This window comes from Fukomys damarensis, unplaced genomic scaffold (assembly GCF_012274545.1).
Source record: "Fukomys damarensis isolate Sample0158 unplaced genomic scaffold, DMR_v1.0_HiC HiC_scaffold_1, whole genome shotgun sequence".
Classification (NCBI taxonomy): Eukaryota; Metazoa; Chordata; class Mammalia; order Rodentia; family Bathyergidae; genus Fukomys; species Fukomys damarensis.
Genome location: NW_022900913.1, coordinates 26,299,251 through 26,324,682, shown reverse-complemented (window position 1 = coordinate 26,324,682; position 25,432 = coordinate 26,299,251). Strand labels below are relative to the sequence as shown.

The following is a 25,432-nucleotide window of genomic DNA, read 5'->3' as shown; positions in this document are numbered from 1 at the left end:
GCTTCCCATAGAGCCCATCTCCTCTCCTCTGTGCCAAAAAACTTGCTCTTTTCAACATATGGATAGTCTCCTTTTGAGTGTACTTTTGAAAATTCCCTTTCCCCATGAAAACTCTGTGCTCTGCTCCCTTACAAATCCAACATCTCTCCAGTCTTCACCTGATGTTTGTGCACCGCATATACAGTAAAACAACAACAACAACAACAAACTCTCAGGAATTTAGATACCTTGAAAAGGCTTTTTCAGGGGAATTGATGAGTCAGGGAAAAGATGCCAGCTGAATTTTCATTTTGAGTTAAAATATTCAAAAGACCTTTGAATATTTATATTCCCAGATTTTATGAAATACTAGCATAACTTGAAAGTTTCTGATTATTTTTGGAAAAAAGGATAAATTAGGTTAACAAAGAAAGCATGCTGAGAATTATGTATAAGGCAGATGCATGAATTACTATTTGAAGCAAGGCTAAATACTTGCCACAGATTCGCTTTCTCAATTGTGCATTTTTAGAAAGAGAAGGAAAGTGAGGATAAGTTATTTAATTTGAAGCATGGAAACCCCGCTTGGGCAATATCTTTTGCTACTTCTTATTGTGGTTGAGGAAAAAACAGTAATTCTGTGCTACATTTCTGTTTTAATCACCACTCATTTTGACAGATAACTTTCTACATACAGAAACAGTTACTTTTCCTAATTCCAGGGAATGTCTATTTTTTTTTAGTACTAAGTATAAGAAAATCAATATAATCATAGGCAATGGGTTAAGTGCTATGAGGTTAATGAATTTATTTAAATGAACAATAGACATTTATTTCTCACAGTTCAGGAGGTTGGGAAGTCCAAGATCAAAGCGCTGGTCAGTTTAATGTCTGCTGAGGGTCTGGTTCCCTGCTTACAACATGGTGCAGTTAGGCCATTACTCCATGTCCTCGTCTAGAGGAAAAGTGGACCAGTTAAGGGGCTTACACTAGTTCCCTCTAGGCCTTCTATAAGGCATGAAGGATTGATAATTAAAAATACCAATTTATACAAGAAACATACAATGGAAAATTCTGAGTTTCTTGCAATAAATAAGTAAAAATCATTACAATATTATGTTAAGAGTTGTAAAATGATTTGCAGTTATAATGAAAATAGAAAATCTCAGGAGACATAAATAAACTAGCTGGAGTCAATTTCATCATGTCAAGATTCAGAATAAATAAAAATCTGAGAAGAAAGGTCTATCACCACACCATGATTGATGTTCCTACCCTCAGTGTCATCAGGAGAGATGACTGATTAGTATTCCAATGTCTCTTTCTTTTCTTATATGACAAGATGTTAGAGATTGTTGTGTTCATTGTTTCAAAATAGTTGTGACAATAGTTTAGTTTACCATCCATTCAAGGTTTCTGAAACAAAAAATAATTGTAGTCTCTAGTTTTAACACAATATAACTCTAAATTAAAGAATGTATGGGGCCGGGGATTTAGCTCAGCGGTTCGGTGGCCTGCCTCTCAAGCGCAAGGACCGGAGTACGATCCCCGGTACCAAAAACAAACAAACAAACAAAAAACCAAGAATGTATGGCAAGTACAGTCATTTATATGTGCATATGTGCTTACATTGTTCTACCTTGTTGATATTTTAACTCGATTTAACACATATCACTATTAACAGGATCTAGAGAAATGAACTGAGAGGAAGGAGGTACCTGGATAAGAGCAGTTTTCTATTAGTGCATAAAACATTACTATAAACTTAGAACCTAAAGCATCCTTTAATTACCTGACTGTTTTGTAGGTCAGAAGTCTGGGTGGAATACAGTGGGTTCTCTGCTTAGGGCCTGGTAAAGTAGAAATTAAGATGTAAGCAGTGTTAGATTCTCATCTGGAGACTCAACTGGAAGGAAGCCTGTTCTTAAGCACATTCCAGTTACTGGCAGAATTCAGTTCCTCCATAGTGCTGGACTTGCAAGGGCTCATGTGATTTAACAAGAGTCATACAATTAATCTTTTGATGAACTCGAGGCCAGTCAGTAACTTTAATTGTATCTACAAAGTATCTTTGCCTTGTAAAAGACCATAATCAGCGGGAACAGCCAGGGGACAGAGATCATGAAGGCCTTTTTGGCTGACTGTGCTTTCAGAGTTGAGAAATTTAAGAACTGTAACCTCCTGTTGGCTGAGAGCTGTGAGATTTGACCGTGTGCTGCAGTATCATTAGATCCAAAATGGGTTTAATAAATTATTCACCTGAACTCCTTTCTGATTTCATGAGGTAAGGGGGCATTTGCTACTACCTTTCTTTTTGTAAGAGAAACACATTTTCTTCACACAAGAGAGAATGCTAAATGTTTCTTACATCTTGGCCTATAGCTAGCACAACTTCTAGCTATAGAAGCTATAGATAGCCTTCACAGAAAGGCTAGTCTGGGCCTGAAAGTGCTATGTAACTGTCAGTCACATTGAACAGAACATCTCCTGAAGTCTGTTCCATGGAAACTTGGGAGAAGAGAGCCTGTGTGATGGCCAAATGACAGATGTGTAACTTGGCTATGTGATCTGACTTCTGCAGATGGCTGAAGGTCACACCTCTGTTTCATATTTCATTCCAGGCACAGAGGGTAATGACCATAAAGTCACTCCGGAGCGCACTGGTGAGCATGCCTCTCCACTACCGCTGCCTTTGTATCAGCCACCTTATTGGATGGACTGCCTTCCTGTCCAACATGCTCTTCTTCACAGATTTCATGGGCCAGGTAAAGAACAAGTCTGTGCACATACTTAATGACTCACGCATCGACCCTTCAATCAATGCTTTCTTCTAGGCTCGCCTCTAGAATGCAGTGTTCAGTATACTCTCTACAGCTCAATACTGTAAGAGTATGGGAAAGAGTACCTTTGAGAGCTAGCTTAGACAAGTTTTGAAGTAGGGTGCTATACTGTGTCCAACTAGAAGATATCATGAGACCTCTATGAGTACTTAATTAAATACAACAAATAGAGGCAAACCAAAATAAGTTATGGAGACAAAGGCAGGCCACATAAAGGGGCTCAACATGATCTGGCCTTGAAGAATGAATATGAACTGCAGAAATGTAGAAGAGGAAGGACACATTCCAAACAGGAAGACAAATGGCCTTTGTTCGGCTACACCAGAGGACGGGTGGAAGGATTGCCTACCACAGGTGAAGCCAGATGCTAGAGGAATCCATATAAAGATCCAGGGGAATATTTTTAGACTTGAAGCATAAGCATGAGACTTCCTGAAGGTCCTGGAGTGGGTGTGATTAGAAGAAAGTGGTGATTTGGCTGTTAAAGAATGAGCTCTGGGCCCTAGGAAGGGTCCCTTGGGCAGCTACGTGTTTGTTGCTCTTCCCAAGGGTGGAGAAGCAGACTGCATGAAGAGTCCCTGACAGATTGCACTTGTACCTCAACAGCCCTTACCCTGTCTTTCAGATTGTGTACAGTGGGGATCCCTACAGTGCACGCAACTCCACAGAGTTTCTCACCTATGAAAGAGGGGTCGAGGTTGGATGTTGGGGCTTATGCATCAACTCTGTGTCTTCTTCACTTTATTCTTGTAAGTCTTCTGCTCCTGAAGGTGATTTTAAAGGTCTCTGGCCTAACAGAATCAAGATTTTGTATTTCTGCATCTATTTTCTTTTCTTAATAGTATCAGATCTGTGAAAATATATGGATGTCAGGAAAAAGTTAGAAAACACCACAGGAAGTATTCTTTCTCATAATGAATCCTAGGTATCATTTCCCTCCATGGTTACTTTGTTCCTGGGACTCAGTGGGTTCCTTATCAAAGTTTCCCAGAAAAATAAAAGAGAAGTTTTCAGACACAGTGATGAAGTGTTAGTTGATGAGAGATAGCTCCTGGCAGGTCTATATTTTATTGGGGCAAGATCACTAGTGGTGTTTCAGAGGTGTGCTTCTCAGATTTGCAGATGACACAAAACAGAAAGGATTGATAATACGGCAGGTTACAAGACCATCATGTAAAATAACCTTGACTCTAATGTTCCCAGACCTGTTACAGAACCACTGTCCCGGGATAGAGAAAAACTTCTCAGGTGTCAGCTTCCCGTGAGGTCTGAGCCTCCTGATCCTTCAGTTGGCTAGGTTTCCCCTAGGAGGATGTGGGATACTGGGATTTCTGCCATTGGTTTTAAAGAAGTCCAAACTCTGGTGCTACAGTTCTTGGGCATCATATAGGTTCAGAGCATGGCTAGCTGAAGTGTATGGGTAGCTCCAGGCTCTCTGTACATTGAACCAAATGAAATGTCTACTCTGAAATATTCTAGCAGGTCCTCTGGGTTGGCAGTTTGAATCCTAATAACAATGAGATCTTCTTATTTCTCTCTGCTGCTCCTCCAGGGCCTTGAGAGGAAAAGCTAATCCTCAACCCAGAGCTCCAGATTTTGTGCGGGTGCAGTGGCAGCAGTGGGATGGCCCGGGTTGAGGAAGAGGAAAGAGATAGGAAAGATACTTGTTACCGTTCCTGGGGACGCCCACTGTCATTCTCATAGAGAGAAAGGTTGAATCTTCCCTTGCACTTCACCTGCTCATAGCACAACAGGAAACCTGCTTCTATTGTGAGGAAGGGGCCCAAGATAACATATAAGGGGCCAAGAGGTCCAATAATCATAAAGTCAGAACATTTTATTATTTTGAAATTTATGACATCAAATAATGGTGATTTAAAGCTTACATTTCTTTACAAACACCTTTCTTCCCCCTGGGAGTGTGTGAACAAAGAAAATTCCAGGAGGGCCTTTCAATTCCTTAAAATAAAATCAGAAAGTGACAGACCAAAAGAGTTTAATAAATTATTCACCTGAATTCCTTTGTGATCTCATGGGCAAGGAGACTATTTACCACTACCTTCATTTTTAAAAGGGTAACGCACTTTTTCACACTTTTTTTTTTTTTTTTTTTTTTTGGTACTGGGGATTGAACTCAGGTCCTTGGGCTTGTAAGGCAGGCCACCGACACTGAGCTAAATCCCCAGCCCTTCACACATTATTTTAACTTTGCATCAATTTTAACTTTTTGTTTTCAAAGAACCCCTGTTAGGTACCATTTGATTAGTCTAGCTTGAATTCCTACATGAATTTTATGACATTTGAATGCTTAAAAGTATATATTTAGATCCTTTCTCATTAAAAGTCCTGTGTATTAAGTAAAGTACTACTTGAACAGTCTTCTAAACTTTACTGATGTATATATCTATGAGATCCCTACCACTGTAAATTCGAGCCAAAATTTTATTTATAAAATAACAGCCAGCCCAGTCAGATCCCCATGTCTGCAGGACAAAGTCTATGTTCTGAACTTGGCATTTAAATATTTTCAAATTGGCTTAGTTCACTCTTTGAACTCTACTGCTTGATACAAGTTAACCACCCTAATGACCTCCTGCATAGACTTTCTCATCTCTCTGGATTTGCCAGTGCTTTTCGTTTTTTCTACCTGACTTCTTCTATTTCTCCACCAACATAATTCCTAACTATGCCTTTTGACTAGCTTTAAATATTACTTCCTCTATGAAATCAAGATTTTCCCTGTACTCTAATCCACCCTGGCCAGAATCAGTCATTTTTTGTCATTTCCAGAGCACAGTGTATTGCTCTTTATCTTGGATTCATCAGATACAGATCCAGTATCTGTATGTAAGGCAGCTCAATAGAGCAGCTTTGGGGTTGGGGTGTGATGTGATGACAAGGAACATTTTTCAAGCTCCTTTTGCATAGCAAGCCACATTTACACCAATCGGAGTAGCAATCTTAATTGTTCTTAATGGACACTACTATTTATGGGCAATGATTAAATCAACAATTTCCTTCAACTCTAAGGAGAAGACTATGGAAGGAGATGACTACCCTGGACATCAGTCATATCAGAGTACATTCCACATTTGGCCTTGAAATTTATTGACTTCTCTCCATGAACAGACCATTTCTTGGTCAGACTCTCCGTGTTTATACTGAAGTTTCTTATGTTTCCAAATATCCCTTTATGCTTGGATGGGAGCTCAATATCGATGGTATCTTTTAGGTAATTAGACACCTTAGATTAAATGTATGCATAAACGTAATCATTAAGCAAACAGGCTTATCCAGAATTATTATGAAACTGACCTAGCTTATATTGTGTCTACTTTCAACCTTAGCAACAGCCCTCCAGATAGGAAAGATTTAACAGAGGATCCAATGCTGCTTCCTTGTCATTGCCAGAGTTTTTCTTGCACCCAATGACTCCAGACAGTGTTTTGTCTCATAGTTGATTCAAATACAATATAAATAAGGGTTCTTGCCTTTAATGTAGAAGCCTGATAATTATTTAGTTTTGTCTCATAGTTGATTCAAATACAATATAAATAAGGGTTCTTACCTTTAATGTAGAAGCCTGATAATTATTTAGATAATTATTTAGATAATTATTTAGATAGATATGGAAAGTCTCATTCTTGAACACGTACATTTCAATATCTATAATTTATTCTCTACTTTGCATGTTCCAGTAGGGCTGAGCTGGGGATTTAGCTCAGTGGCACCTCGTCTGCCTGAGCAAGATCCTGAATTCAATTCCTGATACAGAGAGAGAGAGAGAGAGAGAGAGAGAGAGAGAGAGAGAGAGAGAGAGAAAGAATGTACAGATTTAAAACTGATTTTAAAAGGAAGATTAATGATTTGGGGGGAGTTTTCCTTACCTTTATAAAAAACATTGTCAAGTGTCTTGAAGCAGAATTAATTTTTTAAAATAAAATTCACTCCATCCCTACAGTTGTATAAGGAAATTAAATTTACCTACTTGGAGAGAAACTGAGTTAATAGCTATCTTTTGGACCAAGCAGTGTTTGCAGAACTAATAGTAACCATGTTAATTAGGCATCTTTTATGTCCTCAGCATTTGGCTGAGTTATTTTTCAGACATTTTCTCATTTGATTCTAACCATAAAGCCAAAAGAAGTTTTATTATTCCCAGTTTTCAGACAAGAAAGCTGAGGTGATGCAAAATTAAGAAACTTGTCTATATGAAGGAGCCAGCCATGGGCCTTGTGGGTCCTTTATCAGCCTAGGAAGGGTGAGTGAGAAAGTCAAGTCAGAGAAAGTGTCCTCAGAGATTCGTACATCTTTTACTTCTTCCATATGTGTTTAGACTGCATTCAGATGAGGACTAAGAAACTGTGACTTGGATCATTCTGAAAGAGCTCACTGATGTAATTTTCCCCAGCTGACATTGGACAGTAGGTTCAGGATAACGATACATTATCATTTTGGTGTTATTGAACCAGACCTCTTGTGGTTCATTAAAATTTTTATTAATATTGATTTTTTTAACAATGATGGAAATAAAACCGAAAGTTCACATACACTCAGCCACTGAACTAAGTCCCCAACTCTGAGCCAGAGCTCTCTAATCAGAATAACCCCTAATTTTCTTCCAGTTTAAGCTTGTTCACAGCCTTATTTGCATCCTTTTGCTATTCAGCTCATTGCTAAACTGAGCTTTATTCTCCTCTATGGAAAAGAAAACCAGCTTAGCAGGGCAGTTTCAAGCTGTCTTCTATGCAGAAGATTTAAAACTGATAGCAAAAGCCAGCTGTTTTCAACTCACAGAGGTTCTTTTTTTCCTAACTTAGACTCAAAAACGCCTCCTAAAAAAGTGAATCTTCAAAAGAAAGGATTGCCTGAAATTATTAAATGTCGTGAGGCACGCCAGCTGTAATTTTCCCCTTTCTTCTCTCCACAGACTTTCAGAAGGCTTTGGTGCCCTGCATTGGCTTAAAGCGGCTTTACTTCATGGGATACTTGCTGTTTGGTTTAGGGACGGGATTTATAGGTCTTTTCCCAAATGTCTACTCCACCCTGGTCCTGTGCACCTTGTTTGGTGTAATGTCCAGTACCCTGTACACCATCCCCTTTAACCTCATGGCTGAGTACCACCGTGAGGAGGAGAAGGAGGTATGTGCTCATCGAACACTTGCGCTGGGTAACATCTGGACTCTCCTAAAAGCTGTTAGTGGTGGGGGTGGCAGGGTGGACTTGATAGGAAATTGTAGGGCAGAGCTGGAAAACAACAGTTCCTAAAACAGCAGTACTGAAGTGCCCACACAGTCCTAACTCAGTTGAGCCTGCTTCTTCTCTTCACTCCAGCCCCTGGTGCAACTGGTGAGCTAGGGAATGATAAATAGTACTCTTACTTGTTTGATTAGGAAAAGGGGATTCCACAATGCTGAGAAAATAGCCCACAGTCCCACAAAGGAAGGGGGACCTAGGTCTTCTACCACCACCGTGCAGTTTTCCCAGGGTGCTTATAGCCTGTCTGGATGCCTGAAATATGAGTCTCCCCACTCAAGGACTACAGAGGTGCAGGGCAGAATTCTGGGAGTCATGCGAGTGGGGAGGAAATGCCTAGGTATTTGGGAGCCCAGGCTTTAATAAGTGTACAGGAAGGAGCCATGGGTGGTCACCCCTACAATGGTACCTTGAGGGCTGCCTACCCTATCTGCCCCATCTTACCTCATCTATAGCTTGGAACTCAGACCACAGAGGAAGAGCATAGGGGATTCCTGGAAGAGTACCAGGTTAAATAGATCTAAAATTATTACCTGTTTTTATAGAAATGTGCAACTTGTTCTCTTTGCAAATATGCATATTGCTTTTTGACTAGAGCAGTGATGTAAAAGCCAATTCAGTACCTTTGACTTTTATCCATTTCGGCACAAAACTGCAAACACAGTGAACAGATGTCCATGTGGCTGTAATTCTGACCCTCTTTTGCACTATTTAACTTGGCAAACACAGCAGAGCAGAGACATAGTAAGAATCAGAACTTTTTAAACAAGGGTTGCAGCTTGCTGTCCTCATCTTTTGGCAAACATGGTCACCAATATTTCAGTACAGAATGGAGGTTTTGCTATTAAAGAGACTGTCATTGTAAAGAACTGTCCCTCCAAAGAGAAGACCTGTGGCACATAAGCTTTAGACTCAGAGAAATCTGGATTCAAGTTCTGCTTCCTGTATTTTGAAGCTGTGTTACCCTAGACATGTTATTAACTTATTTCTGAAACAGCACTTTTAAGTGAGTTCATTTTAGATGAGGTAATATAGTCACATCGCTCAACAATTATAATCACAAACAGAAGTGTGCATGGCAAGATGGCTCCTTTCGTGATTTTGCTACTCCTCCTAGCCATGATGCCTTTCTTACTACACTTGTTAGTTTTCTATATTTCTGGTATTTTAAAGTGAAAATCAAAAATGAATTATTTTCTTATTCTTCTTGCCTATTAATAGGATAACATGCTTTATTCTGCACAAAGCTTATTTTATTTAGTAATATAGGAAATCACCATTTAAACTCCTGGGGACTCAATTTCATTAGTCAAATAGAAACAACAACACACTATATAAAGTTGTTGAAAAATTAAGCAAGATAGTGTAGGGAATGTGCTTAGCATTATGAGTACTCACTATCTTCCTGATGAAGACTAAAACAGTAATAGCTAGTACTATTGTTATCATGGGGATAATAATGCTATGTACATCTAAGGCCATAGTGACTATAAATAAGTAATAATAATAAAGTTCTGACTATAAAAGAATGTTACAAAGCCTAGCATAAGAGCCAGTCAAAAAATGGCAATGTTAGTCAATTGAAACCAGATATTTAATAATTGTTAATAATTAATATTAAAATTAATAAGCCATTAAATAGTTAATATTGATCTTTAATCAAACAATCATTTTTGTAGGGGTTGAAATGTTTTTATGTTGCTTCTCCTAAGTGTTTGAGTGGCTCAGCATCCTTTTGAAAATGTTTGAATCCTTAACACTCAGCAGAAAAAAAAATAGGTTTTACTCTTTCTTTATTGGGTTCTAACACATCGTACTTATTGACTTCTTAGGAAGAGATAATTTTGCATATATTAGTCCTTGAATCTCTTATGTATGAATAGTGGCTTTTAAGAATTTGGCACAGGTACGTTGGACATTCCTGGTGGCTGTAAATCAGGCTTAGTGGCTGAAGAGGGCTTGCTGCCTATTTTTTGCAGTCCATGACCAAGATTTATGTTAAATTTTTAAATGATTGAAAAATATCCCAGAGAAGGCTAATATTTTGTGATAAGTAAGGCTAATATGAAGTTAATCACTCATGTCTATACTGTTGGAGTGCAATTTTTTATGGAGAGTAGCTGTTTTTGCACTGTAAAGGGAGTTACAACCAAAGGCTTATGACCCACTAAGATAATTACTACCTGGCTTTTTATTGAAAAATCTTGCTAGTCTCAGCCCCAAGTGACAGTTCCTTTAGCTCAAAGTGTGTTCATGTGTTTGCCTTACAGAGGCGGCAGGCCCCGGGATGGAGTGCGGGCAGCAGCGTCACTGAACGTGGAAAGGGCATGGACTGCGCCACACTCACCTGCATGGTGCAGCTGGCCCAGATTCTGGTTGGAGGTGGTCTGGGCTTTCTGGTCAATGCAGCTGGGAGTGTTGTTGTGGTGGTGATCACAGCCTCTACGGTGGCATTAATTGGCTGTTGCTTTGTGGCTCTCTTTGTTAGATATGTGGGTTAAGTCAATAAAGAGACAATAATCCTAACCTCGGGCAAGTGAAGCACATGACAAGGGATCCATCTTTTCTCTGGTTCTGCACCTTTAGGGTCTGCCCACTGGGTGCCCTGCACTGTGATTTCAGCTGAGGTCATCTGCCCACACCTCTACTAAGCCTGGCTCCCTTGCACAGAAGACCCATGTTTCAGGCATCATTTGCCTGGACTCTACCTCTGTGCACTGGTGATGAAGGGCAAGTGTGGTGCAGAGCACATGCCATCTTGTCTTCCTCACTGCATCTCAGTGTAAACATGGGCAAGGGAGGATCTATTTTGCACAGAGCATTTCCAGTCTTAATGACCCTTGAGAAGCAGACTAATTTCACCTGTGATCCTTATATTCATTGTATAACATGACTTTTAAAAAAGTCACCAGTGCTTACATAGCTGGACAGTCACATATTTCACTAAATTCACACTCAAAGCATGACTGATGAGTTTTATATTGATTTGTTTATATTCGATTTGCTCATAATTAATTTCTAGCAATGCATGACATTCTGAGAAGTCAGCTTGAACCTTTAATGCTCATTTTAGTACACAGTAAAATTATTCTGTCTAGTCTGTTCTGTTGTTTCATCCTCTGGAGCTGATATGGAGATCTTTCAATGATCTTTTGTCCCCAAGCTAAGCAGTCTTCCTCTAGCTATGTCCCTCCAACTGCACCTTGGAAACAAGAATGCTTAACAGGAACACCGTGAGCTGTGCAACCCAGCTAGTTTTGAATCCTGGCTTCGTCCCTCACTGGTGAACTATTTGGTCTCCCTAAGATACACTCACTCATCTATACATTTTGAATAATAATTCCTATATCAGAGAGTTGTGATTAATGATATATAACATAGGGTGCTTACCACTATTCTAAATGTTTTACCTGTATCAACACAGCAATTCTGAGAGTTGGTGCTGTTACTGATCTACATTTGCAGATGGGGAAACCAAGGCAGAGAGGTGTTACATAACTTACCTGAAGCTACACTTCAGCCAAGTAGCCTATCCAAGTGGTAGAGGTGGGTTTTGAATCTAGGGCCTCCGTCTCTACTACTTCCTGTAGGGACAGCACTTAGGCTGGTGGCTGACACTTGCTCAGTGCTCCATAAGAGATAACAAGCTATGATTAATTTGGAAGGCTCCTAAAGGCACATCATCCCGTTGCCCATCTCTAGGCCAACCCACTCTTTTATAAGTGTTTACTACATGACTCTCAATGCGCCCAACTAATACAGGAATGAACATTTGTCCACCTATAAAAGTTAAAAAACATCATGTGATTCCTTTCCTCCCTTTTCCTGGAGTCTGGTAGTATATTCACTGCCCCAGGTGAGTTTCTAACTGACTAAACTCTTCAGTGCTGTAAAGGGATTTTTGAAAAGGAAATGAGTTGTCTCTAAGAACTGGAAATTTGGGCATGAGGATGTTACTTCTTGATCGCCTTCTCTTCTCCTCCCATTCTTTTCTACATCCAGCACTGTGAGAGTCTTTGTGTGCACTCTGGCGTCAGCGTATCCACAGCCACCAACGCCTCTCCACTTCTTATCACCTGTACAAACAGACACTCTACTGTTCCTCACACCCACGGTTACAGGGACTCAGCAATGTGCTCTGCCTCTGGAAGATGGACTCAGGCAAGACCCCACAGCAGCCTGGTAGATGGACTCAGCCTTGTTTGGATGGGAACACAGTCCAGAACGTGGGGAGGCATTCCTTGCCGTATAGGGAGGGTCGTGGCTGGAGGAATGGGATAGAACAGGGTCCTCTAATGATGATGTGCAGGGCAGTGGCCCTGGGTGCCCAGGCGTAGGGAAAGACTACCAGGCTAAAAGCGTTTGCAGAGAGCAGACCATTTGTCATTCTCTGTTGCAGCATCCTTCCCCTTCTCAATTTTTCTGTTAGTCTCAAAAGGCAGCTGCATCCCTGTACATCATACTTTGTCCTTCCCACTACTGCTTAGGCTTTTACCTTGCTGCTACTCAATTGCCTACTTTTTTGTTTGTTGTGTTTAAAGGACCTGTCTCTGCTGCTTCTCTATTATTATACCTCTGTCTGCACTGAAACATGTGGAATACCCTTGTACTCTGGCCACTTTTGGTGTGTGTGGGGTAGGGGACAGGAGGTGGAGGGCAGGAGGCTTACCCTGAAGCAACTGCTTATTCCTGCCTACCTCCTACCCTCATCTTCTCCAGGACATGTAGTTTTCTCATGCGATGCTAGGCACCTCAGACTTCTGCACTTTCTCCCTCTTTCCAGATCTCCAGTGTTTTCCATACCTGAGTGTGCTGTTCTTTCAGCCTCCAAACACCGCTCATCTTTTCTCTAATGGGTGCTGCTTCTCAACCAGATCTCCTTGCATTGTGTTGGTACATTTACTCCCAGATGAAATACTCTCACTAATTTGGGGGCACATGCAAAGTGACAACCAGCTCCTCTAGTCTTTGGCTCCCACTCATCATCCATTCTGGAGAAGTGAGGTCACAACTGATATAGAAAAGTCATCGGGGAAAACACTTGGTCTCAACCGCAGAAGCTGGGATGACATGAGGATATGCTTGGAGGGTCAATGTCACACAATTCTCTGCAGTATAATACAAACAGTGCCAAGCCACCACTCTTTCTTCCCCTACCTATCCTTGGCCTCTGCAAAGTTTAGAAATGGAATTATCCCAAGGGTTCAGTGTACTTTATGACCATTTCTACAAGGACTGTTTTAATATTTGAAGATTTGGAAATCAGTTCATGGCCAGCTAAGATGCCATCCTATCTGCACCCCTAAGAACTCGAATGTTGTCATCACTGAGCCACAGGACATGGTTTCTTCCACATGTGATGCTATTGCATTAAACATTAAAGTTTCCAATATTGGATAGGCTACTTGGCTGAGGTTGGGAGCTAGAATAGGACTCTGTCTCTGTCTCTCTGTCTCTGTCTCTGTCTCTCTCTCAACACACTGTGCAAATACTTTGCACATTAAAGGTTTGAATGAGTGGATAAAATCCAATTTAAGAAGACTCTAACCACCTCTGGGAACCCAAGCATTTTTTCTCAGTACATTGATGATATATTCTGTCTGACAAAACAAAGTTCTGTTTCCAAACAAATACAGAGACAGAAATATTTTCAGCAGAAATCCTAGGAAATCTTATAGGAGAAAGGGAAACTACAATGTTTTGCTTCCTTAATGAAGTACCTCATACTCCAACCACAAAACATTTGATCACCACAATTCTATCTTCTCACAACCCATAACTTTCTGCCTAAATTGTACTTATATTTCAAATATTATGTTGGACAAGAAGTCTCTTATCCCCCAGCAGGACTACTTTTTCCTTTCCCTGTATTCTCAAAACACTTTGTTTTAGCTTTACTACAACATTCTATTCATTGTTCCCTGTATTATCCTGTTTGTGTCCCCGATTGTCTGTCCTTCTAAATATAGAATTCAGGAAAGCTTTGTTTCATGTCCTTGATCTCCACACTTAGCACAGGTCTTGGCATACAACAGGCATACAAAAAGTAATAATGATTTTATTTGATTTTACCACATCCTTTTAAACTCTTATCCTCATTGTAGAAGTTATCGTCTTTGATTTCCCCTGCCATTTTTTCAGAAGGGCCCAGCTTTGGACTTGAACAAGTTTGCCCTTATTACAGAGCTTCTTCCTAAAGACTTTACCTCCAACCCCTTCTCTTTTCATGTTAGTTCCTATTGTTGCAGAAAAATACATTTCAACACACATTTCTAAGAATTCTGAGCTACCCCACACAGTGTCCTCTTCTCAAAATTGAAATGTCAATTTGCTCTGATAAGAGTCTAGAATTAGTGATGTGTGCAGATATCCTGCTGTGATAGTATGTAATTGATTTTTTTCCCATATTGATTTTTCTTGTATTTTGGAGACTTAGGGGGGTTATATGTCAACCTTCATTAGTCCAGTTGCTAGTCAATATTAATATCAATAAGTTTTACCTATTAGAAATGAAAAGACACTAAAATGACAACTTTGAAACAGAAGCATTAATCTGTTTCCTGAAAGGTGACTTTTCAGGATTGAAATCAGGCAGCTTTTGTTTCTGTGGAAAGTTCTATGAATGTTGCGTAATTGTACTGTGTCGTGTTACAGACAATGGGACAAAGGATGGCAGAGTTGTAGATCTCATATTTTGAGCCTTAAATCTCAGACATTGTGAAAAATTTCAACAAAATTACTAAACAATTCTACAGTATATGAAACTGTTTAGACACATTTTCTAATGATTATTTGTTTATTAAAACTGCCACACTTGGAGGTGCCTGCTTTACCAGTTTCTTAACACCCAAACCAGATTGCCAAAGTAAACAGTAGTAGCACCTGTATCGTTCCTGGCAGATGGATGGACAAGTTGATATTTCATCTCAGTTCTTAGAACAACAAAGGACTTTGTGGGGAGCTTAACATCTTAAACTGCTACACTGACAGGGCTGTCACAGAAAAACGTGAATCACTTCTCAGAGACAGCCCTGTGGACTGTCTGGAAGTTAGGGAAGAATTTAACATGCATATGCAATGTACAAAGCATTCTTTAGAATAAAAGGAATTTGGTTAATTATTACCCTTTGGGAATTCTGTTTCTTACCTTCCTTGCAAATAATATGAGCAATAAAGAACCTCACACTTGAAATTCTGGTGATTCTCTCAGAACAGCCTTTCCAATAGCCTCCTTTCTTTGGAGTGACTTCACTTTAGTCTTGAATTCTTTTTCCCATTTCACACCTCTCCTTGAAGTAACAGACTCCAGCATTTAGGAATTTGGTGTACAGGAAGCCACTGCACATTCCTACAGCATCTCTTACTCTTCTAAGCATGCCCCAAACCTCACAGAGCACTCTTCCATTCTCTGGTGCAGAGGCTGAATGAGAGTAGCATCTCAATTTCCAAACAATGAAAACAGGGGACTGCAGATGTACCCTTGCTCCCAGGGAGCTTTTCAGGATGCTTCTGAGCCCCGCTCAGCTACAGAATATGAACCAAAGGGAACCCCGTGTCCAGGCACTCAGACTGCTTGTTCGCAAGGGAACTAGAGCACCCAGATTCCAAGGTGCTCCTGCTACACATCCTGCTTAGTTCCCAAGTGAGTGAGCACCTGAGTCCCATTAGAGGCAGTGTCCTAAGGACATTTTTCTACTCAGCCTCTCTAATCACACTGCATTAAGGCCACTCGCAAATAAATCTCTCTCTTCCACTTGAGACAGATGCTTTGCCCCTAGTAACATCTGAGCTCAGAGGTGGCAAGCTTGCAGTCAAGCTCAGCTTATGCCTGCTTGTCCGGTTGGAAACACAGATAATACCATAGCTCCCCTTGCTCCTCTCACTTCTCATTTCTCCTGGGACAGACCAACATGGTCAATCCTTTCTCCTAACTCTGAAAAGAGCTCTTCCCTCCAAACTCACTACCAGGGCAGAAACTCAGACCTTTGCTCCTCAAGGCAGTCTTGCAGGCCAAAGTGAAAAGGAAAAGATTTTTGGGGTGGCTTTTTCTGTCTGGATGCAGCTTGAAGGCCTATAAGAGCTCCATAAGCATTTGTGGAATAAATATTCAGTCATCAGTACATCCTTTGGCTGGGACCCACTCCTGGAGGCCCAATTTCTTGACTTTCCTGATGCCTCTCTGTCTCTGGGAGCTCCTGTCCTGCCCAGGGTAAACAGCACAAAGAGAGGACACAGGGGTGGGTTTTGGTGGGGAGTCAGGACTGGTGACCAGGTCCTGTGGGAATGATCTCCACTTCTTTGTCAGCTTCTTCTCTGCCTGGTCTTGCAACCTTTCTTCTCCAGAGAAGGCCCTCCAGCCCATTCACAGGTCTCCTCCTCTACCTTCCTCTTTCTTTCCTTCTACTTCTTAAAGTGGGGCCCCACAGTCTCCAGTTATCCACTCTCCTTTGTCCCTGGCCAGGGTTGGGTCCCTTTTTTACTGCATACCCTGAGTTTTACTTCTCATCAGTAGGCTGAGCTGCTGGGCAGCAGATCATAGCGACCCCCACTGTAGACCACCACGCCTGGCGGGTAGTAGAGCAGGTCAGTCTCGGCAGCTACACGGAGCGGCGCCAGGGCCTGCAGCCCGTGATCTTCTGGCTCTGGCTCTGGCTTGGTAGTAGCGGTGAAAGGACGCATGTTGGTAAGCGAGGGTGATGCGAGCCGCCATAGCAGGTTCTTGAGGGCCTTGCGGAATTCACGTCGTACTAGGCAGTAGAGGATGGGGTTGAGGCAGCTGTTGGAGTGTGCCAGGCACACGCTCACGGGGAACGCATACACCTGGCACAGGAAGTACTCCTGGCTGAAGGGCACCACATTGAACTTGATGAGGATACTCCACGTGGTGAGGGCCTGGTTGGGGAGCCAACACAGGAAAAACGATAAGATCACGATGGTCACTGATTTAGTGACCTTGGACCGTCTCCGAGCGCTGGCTCCGGTCAGGCCTCCGGCTGCTGCTTCAGTCCCCACCACGCGGCGGTCAGAGATGAAGCGAACCAACAGAAGGTAGCACAGGCTAATGACGCCCAGAGGCAGTACGAAGCCCAGCAGCACCTTCTGCAAGTGGTACAGGCCCAGCCAGAACTGTCTGTCACCACCCAGCAACTTGTTCGGGAAGTGCACCAGGCACAGCTCCTCGCCCATCACCTTGATGGTGGTAGAAAAAATGGCATTGGGCAGGGAGCCCAGCGCGGCCAAAGCCCAGATCAACACACAGGGCGCCTTGGCTGAGAAGCAGCAGCTGTCTTCCAAACTCTGGCAGCAGCAGTCAGCATGGCCGTGCCCTCGGGTCCGGTGGCTCCTAAGAGCCGAGGCCACCGAGTGGTAGCGCGCCACACTCATGGCTGTGAGGAAGAAGACGCTGGCGTACATGTTCATGGACGTCACGATGGATACGATCTTACACATGGCCTTGCCGAAGGGCCACTTGAAGTCCAGCGCGTTCTCCACCGCCCAGAAGGGCAGAGTGAGCACGAACTGAAAGTCGGTCAGCGCCAGGTTGGTGACAAAGAGGTTGATGGAGGACTTGCGCCAGCCCTGCTTGCTCTTCATCAGGTAGAGCACAAGTAGGTTGCCCGCCAGCCCCAGCGCACAAACCACCCAGTACACCGCGCTGATGAGGATGCGCACCCGGGCCTCTGTGTCCGAGTTCCCGGGCCCGCCGCTGCCCGGGGGATGCCCTGGAGCCGCGCCGTCGGGCAGCTCCAGCCCCAGCTCCCACCACAAGTCCTGAAGCTGCAGCGAAGCGTTGCCACTCGAGTTGGCGGCCCCCAGAATGTCCGGGATCAGTCTGAAGAGGTCCGCGAGCTCTTCACCTTCAGCAGCCTTGTGCATGGTGGCTGTCGTGGTTCTAGCGGCTCCCTGCATGCCCGGGCACCTCTAGGTCATGCCTGGGGAACAGCGACTAGGGAAGCAGGCTCTCCCCGGGGGTGGCGCCCGCCCAGCGAGCACGGCGGCGAGCGCGGGAGCTTTCAAAGAAGCAGCAAAAGATAGCGCCTAGGAACCGGGTGCTCGTGCGCCCCCAGCGCTGGGAGCTCTAGGGCGCAGGAGCTGAGCTGGGCGCCTGCACCGGCGCTGAAATGGAGAGCTGAGGGCAGAGCCTAAGGGGAGCTGCGGGTGTCCAGCAGTCTCCAGCCGAAGGACAAGACTCTGGGTTCCCACTGCCCGACCGAGATCGCCCCTTTTCCCGCTGTCACTGGCGCAGGGCCGCAGAACCCACCTCCTGCTCAGGAACGCGGCTCCGGACAGCTCTTCCTTTCTTCCAGTACCTTTGTTTCTTTCCTCCGCTGCTGCTCCACGAGGTTTCCGTCCTTTCAGAGAAAAATCAGTTGGGAAGTTGCCTCCACCTGGCTCTCGCATCCCGGAGCTCTGCAAGTGGCTCAGTCTCCCCGCTGTTAACTCCCAGTGAACCTGCCGCAGGATATTCGCTGGCTCCCACGGAGCCCGGCGGCCGCCCCCACGGAGCATGCGTAACCCGGCTCAGAGAGGGGGCGCTTTCCTAGGTGCTGAACCCCGAGTCTCCCGCAGCCACGCAGGAGGGAGGGCGGGGCTGCCGGCACAGCCCACAGGCACTCCCTTTGGTCTCTCCAAAGTTTCAGAAAGAAAGGGTGGCATTTATTTTCTTGGAGAGGGTTAGATTTGATTTGGGTTCCCTCTTGCTTCATTATTCTCAAATACTAATACTTTGAAGGTTTTTTCTTTCTGCCTCAGAGTGGTTCTGAAAATCCTTCATCTCCTGACCACTTTCCTGTTAAAAACAAGAGTGACCTCTTTGCGCTATTTAGAGGATGGTCTCTGAGTTAGTAACTTCGGGCGGTTTCCAGGATCTCTCAGGGACGGATCCTCACTGAATACTCAAATGCAAGTTCTGCTTCCCCCTTCTTCTCTAATTGACCACCTACTTGGTGTCTGACTGCCAGGATTTCCAAAGGGTCTTCGGTGTATTCTGAGCCAAGCAAAGCATGTATTTTGTTGCAGACTTCACATATGTTAAATACCACCTGTCCAGTCTGGGACCCAAGCTCCTGGACGTATGCCCCATACTCTTTAGCTAGATGCAGATGAAATCAAAGATAACAGGGCCATTATCTCTTCTATTCAAAGAAGAACTCTTTATGAGATGTTTTCAGATCAATGGCAGTAAATTCTAAGGAATCTTACATGGGACAAATGGAAGCCATTTGATTACTTCTTGAATTGTGGTTAATTTAAATGCTAGTTCAACTGCTCTAGTGTAAATTACACTTTTAAGGATGGACTTATGGAATTTGAAATTTTTTCTTCACTGGCTGAGATTAAATTGAAACAAAAATATTTTAAGCATATAGTAATTGTCCTCACACTTAAGCTCTGAGCTCCTGGTCTTGCTCACAGAGATTAAAAAGATGTAAATTTTTGAAACAGAGGATATAAATAACAACAACAACAATGAGTAATAATAAACACAGTACTCAAAATTTACAAGGGGAAGCCAGGCATGGTGGCGCACGCCTATAACTCCAGCACTCGGGAGGCAGAGGCTGGAGGATCGCTGTGAGTTTGAGACCAACCTGGGCTACATAGTGAGTTCCAGGTTACATAGTGGAACCCTGTCTCAAAAAACGAACAAAAAACAAAAAACAAACAAAAAAAAATCCTACAAAAAACTTACAAGGGGAAACAGAAATAACCGTGTTTCCAACGCCAGAACACATTTCCTTTCAAAACACTTTGCTAGAGACACTGGACCTGTATCTTGCCGCTAGAGGGCGCCCGAGCTTTAGTAAAAATCAATTCTTATCTGAAAATGAGCTCTGACCCGTTATTTCTCCCAAGCCACAAGTTGCTTCTGGGGTATATTTTATCCCTGTTCCAGTAGCCTTACCTTCACTTTCAGGATTACATTTCACTTTTTAAAAATCGAATCAAGGGCTGGGAATTTAGCTCAGTGGTTCTGTCACCTGCCTCGCAAGTGCAAGGTCCCAAGTTCAATCCCCAGTACCAAAAAATAAAATAAAAATCGAATCAAAACCTTATCTATTTTATTGAGTTTATATTTCATAGTGCTATTGAAAATCAACAAAGCCTAGGGCACATACTTAAAGCCCTCTTCTTGTTGCGTTTAAAGCAAAGGCTACTCACACAGGCCTCACCCCATAGCCCTCACCATCTCTGTGCCTCTAGTCCCATCTGACAACATATCTGTTTGATCTGATCCAAGTACAAGAAGCATTCACACTTCATGAAGAATATTGCAGGACCTTCATTCAATTCGACTCACACTCATTGGCCACTTGCTCTTAGCTGAGCACTGAGCTAGGCTGACAGACACATTATGACAAAGTCTTCTGTTATACCCTCTCTGGAACTCTTAATCTAAATGAGCAAGCAATTTAGTAATGTCTCCAACTGTATTTTTGTTTAGTCTTGTGCCTGACTAAGTTATCTAGAATGTAATGATATGTGTCAGATTCATGAACAATAATTTTACCTCTTTGATTTCCTTCCTATTTTCAAAGAGTGGGTGGGTAATAAGCAGTTGTAGTGTACTTTGATGGGCTGTTCCGGTTTTCATCTTTTAAATTTCAAGACTACCCTATGTATGTTTGTATTTGAATAAACCATAAAAAGGGAAAAGTTCAGTTTTTTGGTATTACATAATTTCTCTGCGCTCTTTCTCCTGGAATTAAGATCAAGTGCAATGGAGATTTGGAGGAAATTTTTGTTAGCAACCAGAAGCCCTTTCTTCTTCATACTGAAATCTTTTCCTCAACTTCTTTGTGCTTTTGAAGGCACATGGGGCATGGGAATTAATGAGTGAGGCCAGGGTAAAAGCACACTGCAGCATATAACTTCTGGGAGCCCAAAATCATAGAATGTAGTAAATCATTAGCTTTAGCCCTGGAGACCTGGAGATACGGAGAGATCTACTAGGGATCTCACTGCTGGGAACCAGCCTGTCAGTTCTAACTTATAATTCTCTTGACTTTTAGGTAACATCGTTTGATCCACTCTTCACTTCCCAACTTAGATCTAACTCTTCTATACTTTTCAATAGTGCTAAGTAATGATCCCTCAGATAAGTCTGCATCCTAACCCTGGCCTCTTTGATGTCAATTTGCATAGAAATGGGACTTTGGAAATGATATTAAATATAATATTTTGAGATGAGGAAGATTGTGAGGGGATAGGCAAGTGGACCCAATATGTTCACAACAGTCCATGTGATTTGGATAGGAGAAATCAGTGTCAGAAGAGAAGACAGTGTGATATCCCCAGTAGAGATTGGAGTAATGCTCTTTGAAGATCAATGTAGGGAGTACAAACCAAAAGTACAAGACCCCACCAGAAGCTGGAAAAAAAAAACAGGAAAAGGATTCTCCCCTAGATCTCTAAAAATAAACTGTGCAGATGACACCTTGATTTTCTGCTAGTGAAGCTGACCTGGGACCTCTGATCTCTAGAACTGTGAGACAATAAATTTGTGGCTTTATAGAAAGCCCCTATATCCGTGGCAATTCATTTCAGCTGCAATAGAAACCAGTGTAAGATGAACACACTTGAATATTATATAAACAGAAATTGAGAAATTCTGAATTAAATGTGTTAGTTCATCTTAATATATCATTCACTCATTCCAGAAATATTTATCAAATACCAACTTTATGATAGGTATTGTGCTATGAACTTGAAATTTAATGATAAATACAACTACTAGAGTTCATGGTCTAATAAGTGAAATTAACATTTAGGAATTGTATGATTATAATTGTAAGAAGGAAAGCAATAAAATGGAAGTTGTAAAATGATATCATTTTAATTCTTTCTGAGCCTATTTATTAAATAAGAATCGTATCTTTTCAAATTAAAGATTTAAAAGATCAATATGATATATATATATATATATACATATATATTTAATTAGAGTTTCCTCCCTAGAAAACTGTTAATACAAGGTGTACCTTATAAACTATAGTAACTCGGAAGAAAGGAAATTCAATAAACAGGCAAAGGAAAAAGAAAAGCATTCTGGGAAGAAGGTCCATAATGAGTGAAAATACCAGGCAAGCAGGAACAAGACACTTTTGCAGGTTGGGAAGAAGAATAAGTTCAGGATGTAGCACTGGGAGTGGAAAAACAGTGCTAGATAGGATGCAGGAAGCAAATGATGTCTCACCAAAAACTTCTATTATTTAACCTCAGAGCAATGGTAAAAATTTTTAAGTAGGGAGCAAAAAGATCAGTTTTTTTATGTTCAACTCTCACCCTCATTGTCCCGTGGTGGATGAACTTGTAGGGGCAAGATGAATGCAAATTAAATCAGTGTCTTTTTAGTCACTTTCCTCTTCACTGAGACACAAAACCCAGCACTCACAAATTAAAGGAAGAGAAGTTTACGTAGTCCGTTTTGCAGTTTGCAGTTGACTGACTCTAAGGCAGAAAAGCACAGCAGAGGCACATGCAGGAGAAAACTGCTTGCATCAGGATGGGCAAGAAGAGGGAGAGAAGGGAGGATCCAGCAATTAAAATACATATTTCTTGGTCACCCCCAGTTACCTGTCTCTTCTGTCCAGACCCCATCTCCTAACAGAAGGGCGTGTATATCTCGCTGTGAATCAATCACCTTTAAAAAGCCATGTCTATGGGATAATGAGGCTTTTGGGATAATCTTAATTCATACCACAGCATTCTATCTGGGATACCTATAAAACTCATGTACATTTCTTTATGCAAAATGTACTTGGTCCAACTCCAGGAGTCATGGTTATGGTTTATATCTATGTGTCCACCCAAGAGTCTGTTGTGTCCCTAGGTGGGGCTTTTGGAAAGTGGTTGAATTATGGGGGCCTCTTAGCTGAGTTGCTGAGCCAGCTCTTAGATTAAAGGTCAGCCATTAAGGGCAGGGCTTTGAGGAGTGCATATCCCTTCCTGGCTCCTCCTCTGCTTCCTGGCGTCTGTGTTGCTAGCAGTTTTTCTTCCTCTATTTCCCTCTGCCATGCTGTTCTGCCTTGGAGCCAGATAAGTGTGGACTGTAAATATGATCCCTAATAAATATCTCCCCCTTCCACTGTGGGTGTTGGATATTGCGTTTCAGCAATGAGAAAATGACTGGAACATATCTGATACGAGAAAATGGGTTAAATCTAGAGACAGCATTAGTGTTGGCTGCAAGTACACGAGTACAGGCCTGAGTGGTCCATGGATACAGTTAGGAAAATGGATAGTGTTAGGGTGGAGGGACTCAAGTATTGGGGTGTGTGGTACCCAGATAGTCTTAGGATTGAGATGAGGGTTAGGAATAGGGTAGTATTGGGGTACAGGTGCCCAATTATTGGGGTCTGGGGTACACAGATAGAGGTGGGGTTAATGATGGGGATAGTGTTGAAGTGAAAGTGCATGACTATTGGAATGCAGGGTACCTGGATAAGGTTAGGGCTGGGGTTAGGGTTAGGTGTAGGGTTTATTCATCCTTGCAGGTACCTGGTATTTGAGCACAGGGTTCCTGGATAGAGTTAGGGTTTCAGTGAGAATTAGGTTTAGAATTAGACATAGTGATAGTGCTGGGCTGAAAGTGCTTAAGTATAGAGGAGTGAGTTACCTGACAGGGTTAAGTCATAGTGTTGGGGTACAAGCATCCGGGTGTTGGAATGCAAGGTATCATAGGGTTAGCATTTGGGTTAGGGTCATGAGTAGTGTTGAGGCACAAGTTTTCGAACACTGGTGTCCAGATTTAGGATCAGGGTTACACTTAGGGTAAGGGATAAGGATAGAGTTGGTTGTAAGTACCTGAGTATGGTGTGTGGGGTATTGGGATAGGGTTAAGGTTAGGAAAAGGATAGTGTGGGAATATAAATACCTGATTACTGGGATCTGGGATGCTATGGTTAGGGTTAAGTTTAGTGATACGAAGTCCTGGGGTGCGGGAACATGAATATTTGGTTGCAGGGTACACATATAGTGTTAGGGTTAGTTTTAGAGATAGGGCTACTACTGGGGAACCAGAACCTGGCTTTTAGGGTGTTGATACACGAATAGGGTTAGAGTTGGGGTGAAGGTTAGGAATGGGGATAGTTTGGGGGTACAAGTACACAATACTTGGGTGTGGGTACCTGTATAGGGCTAGGTTCAAGTCTATATTAGCGTTCTGGTTTGTGTTGGGTGCAGGTTGGCTGGTTAGGGTTAGGGCTGTAGTTAGAGTTAGGGATAGGAATAGTGCTGGGTCACATATATGCCTGAGTAGAGTGGTTCATGGTATTTGGATAGTTTTAGGGAAAGCAATAGTGCTGGTGTGCAAGCACCTGAATCTTGGGTGCAGGGTACCTAGATACACTTAACTATGGTTAGGGTTATAGGTGTTGTTGGGGTGCAAGTATCTGAATACTGGGGTTAGGCATAGTTTTAGGGTTAAGGTTGGGGCTAGGGACAGAGTTGTGGTGTAAATAAGAGTATGGGGGTGTGGAGTATGCAGATAGGGCTAGGCTATGGGTATGAATAGGGAGATAATTCATGCTCAGGTGTGAGTACATGTATATTGGTGTGTGGGTTCCAGTATCAGGATAGGGTTAGGGATCGTGCTAGGTATATGGATGGTGTTGCAGTATAAGAACCTGAGTATTTGGTTGTAGAGTACCTGGATAGGAATAAGCTTTGGCTTAGTTATAGTTTTGGTGCAAGTACCTAAGTACTGGGATGTGAGGTACCTAGATATGGCTAGAGTTATGGGTAGGGATAATGCTGGGTGGCAAGTACTCAAGTATTGGGGTTCAGAGTATCTGGATAGGGTTAGGGTGAGGGACAGGGTTAGGGTTAGGGTTACTGTTGAGTATTGGGTTGCAGGGGACCTGATAGGATTTGGGCTAGAATTAGGGATAGTGTTGGTGCTCAGGTACATAAGTACTGTGGTGATTGGTACCTGGACAGGATTAGGGTTATTGTTAGGGTTAGGTTTATGGCTAAAGTTAGAGTTAGTGTAGTTAGGGAGTTGTTGGGGTGCTACTACATGAATATTGGGATTCATTTTTTAGAGTTGTAGTTAGGGTTTTTTTAGTATTATAGCTAGGGATATGGATAGTGTTGGATTGTAAGTACCTGAGGACTGAGGTTTGCTTTCTAGGATTAGCATTAAGATTCGGAGTAGAGTTAGAATGAAAGTGTTGGATTGCATGTACCTTAATAATAGGCTTCAATCTTTATGGTTAAGGTTTAGGTTAGGTTAGGGTTAGGGACAGAGATAGTTTTGGGGTGCAAGTACCCAGTTTTTGTTGCTAGCTTTTTAGGATTAGGGTTGGTGCTGTCATTGGGGTGTAAGTACTTTGTTTTTGCATTTTTAGTGTTAG

General features: G+C 42.4%; 2 protein-coding genes across 2 annotated transcripts in view; one reads left to right on the top strand and one right to left on the bottom strand.

Annotated features, from left to right (window-relative positions):
• The window catches only part of Slc45a2 (solute carrier family 45 member 2), a 30,285-nt gene extending 19,682 nt beyond the window's left edge, over positions 1-10,603 (top strand). Inside the window, exons 4-7 of the mRNA XM_010605428.1 lie at positions 2,601-2,744; positions 3,445-3,568; positions 7,750-7,961; positions 10,346-10,603. Coding sequence (XP_010603730.1) covers positions 2,601-2,744; positions 3,445-3,568; positions 7,750-7,961; positions 10,346-10,576 — 711 coding nt within the window. The 3' untranslated portion in view covers positions 10,577-10,603. The remainder of the gene's footprint in view (positions 1-2,600; positions 2,745-3,444; positions 3,569-7,749; positions 7,962-10,345) is intronic.
• A 3,564-nt stretch (positions 10,604-14,167) lies between these two features.
• On the bottom strand, positions 14,168-18,018 carry Rxfp3 (relaxin family peptide receptor 3). Its single transcript, XM_010605427.3, has one exon. The coding sequence runs from the start codon at positions 17,982-17,984 to the stop codon at positions 16,581-16,583; it is 1,404 nt and encodes a 467-aa protein (XP_010603729.1). The 5' UTR covers positions 17,985-18,018; the 3' UTR covers positions 14,168-16,580.
• Between the last annotated feature and the right edge of the window lie 7,414 nt (positions 18,019-25,432).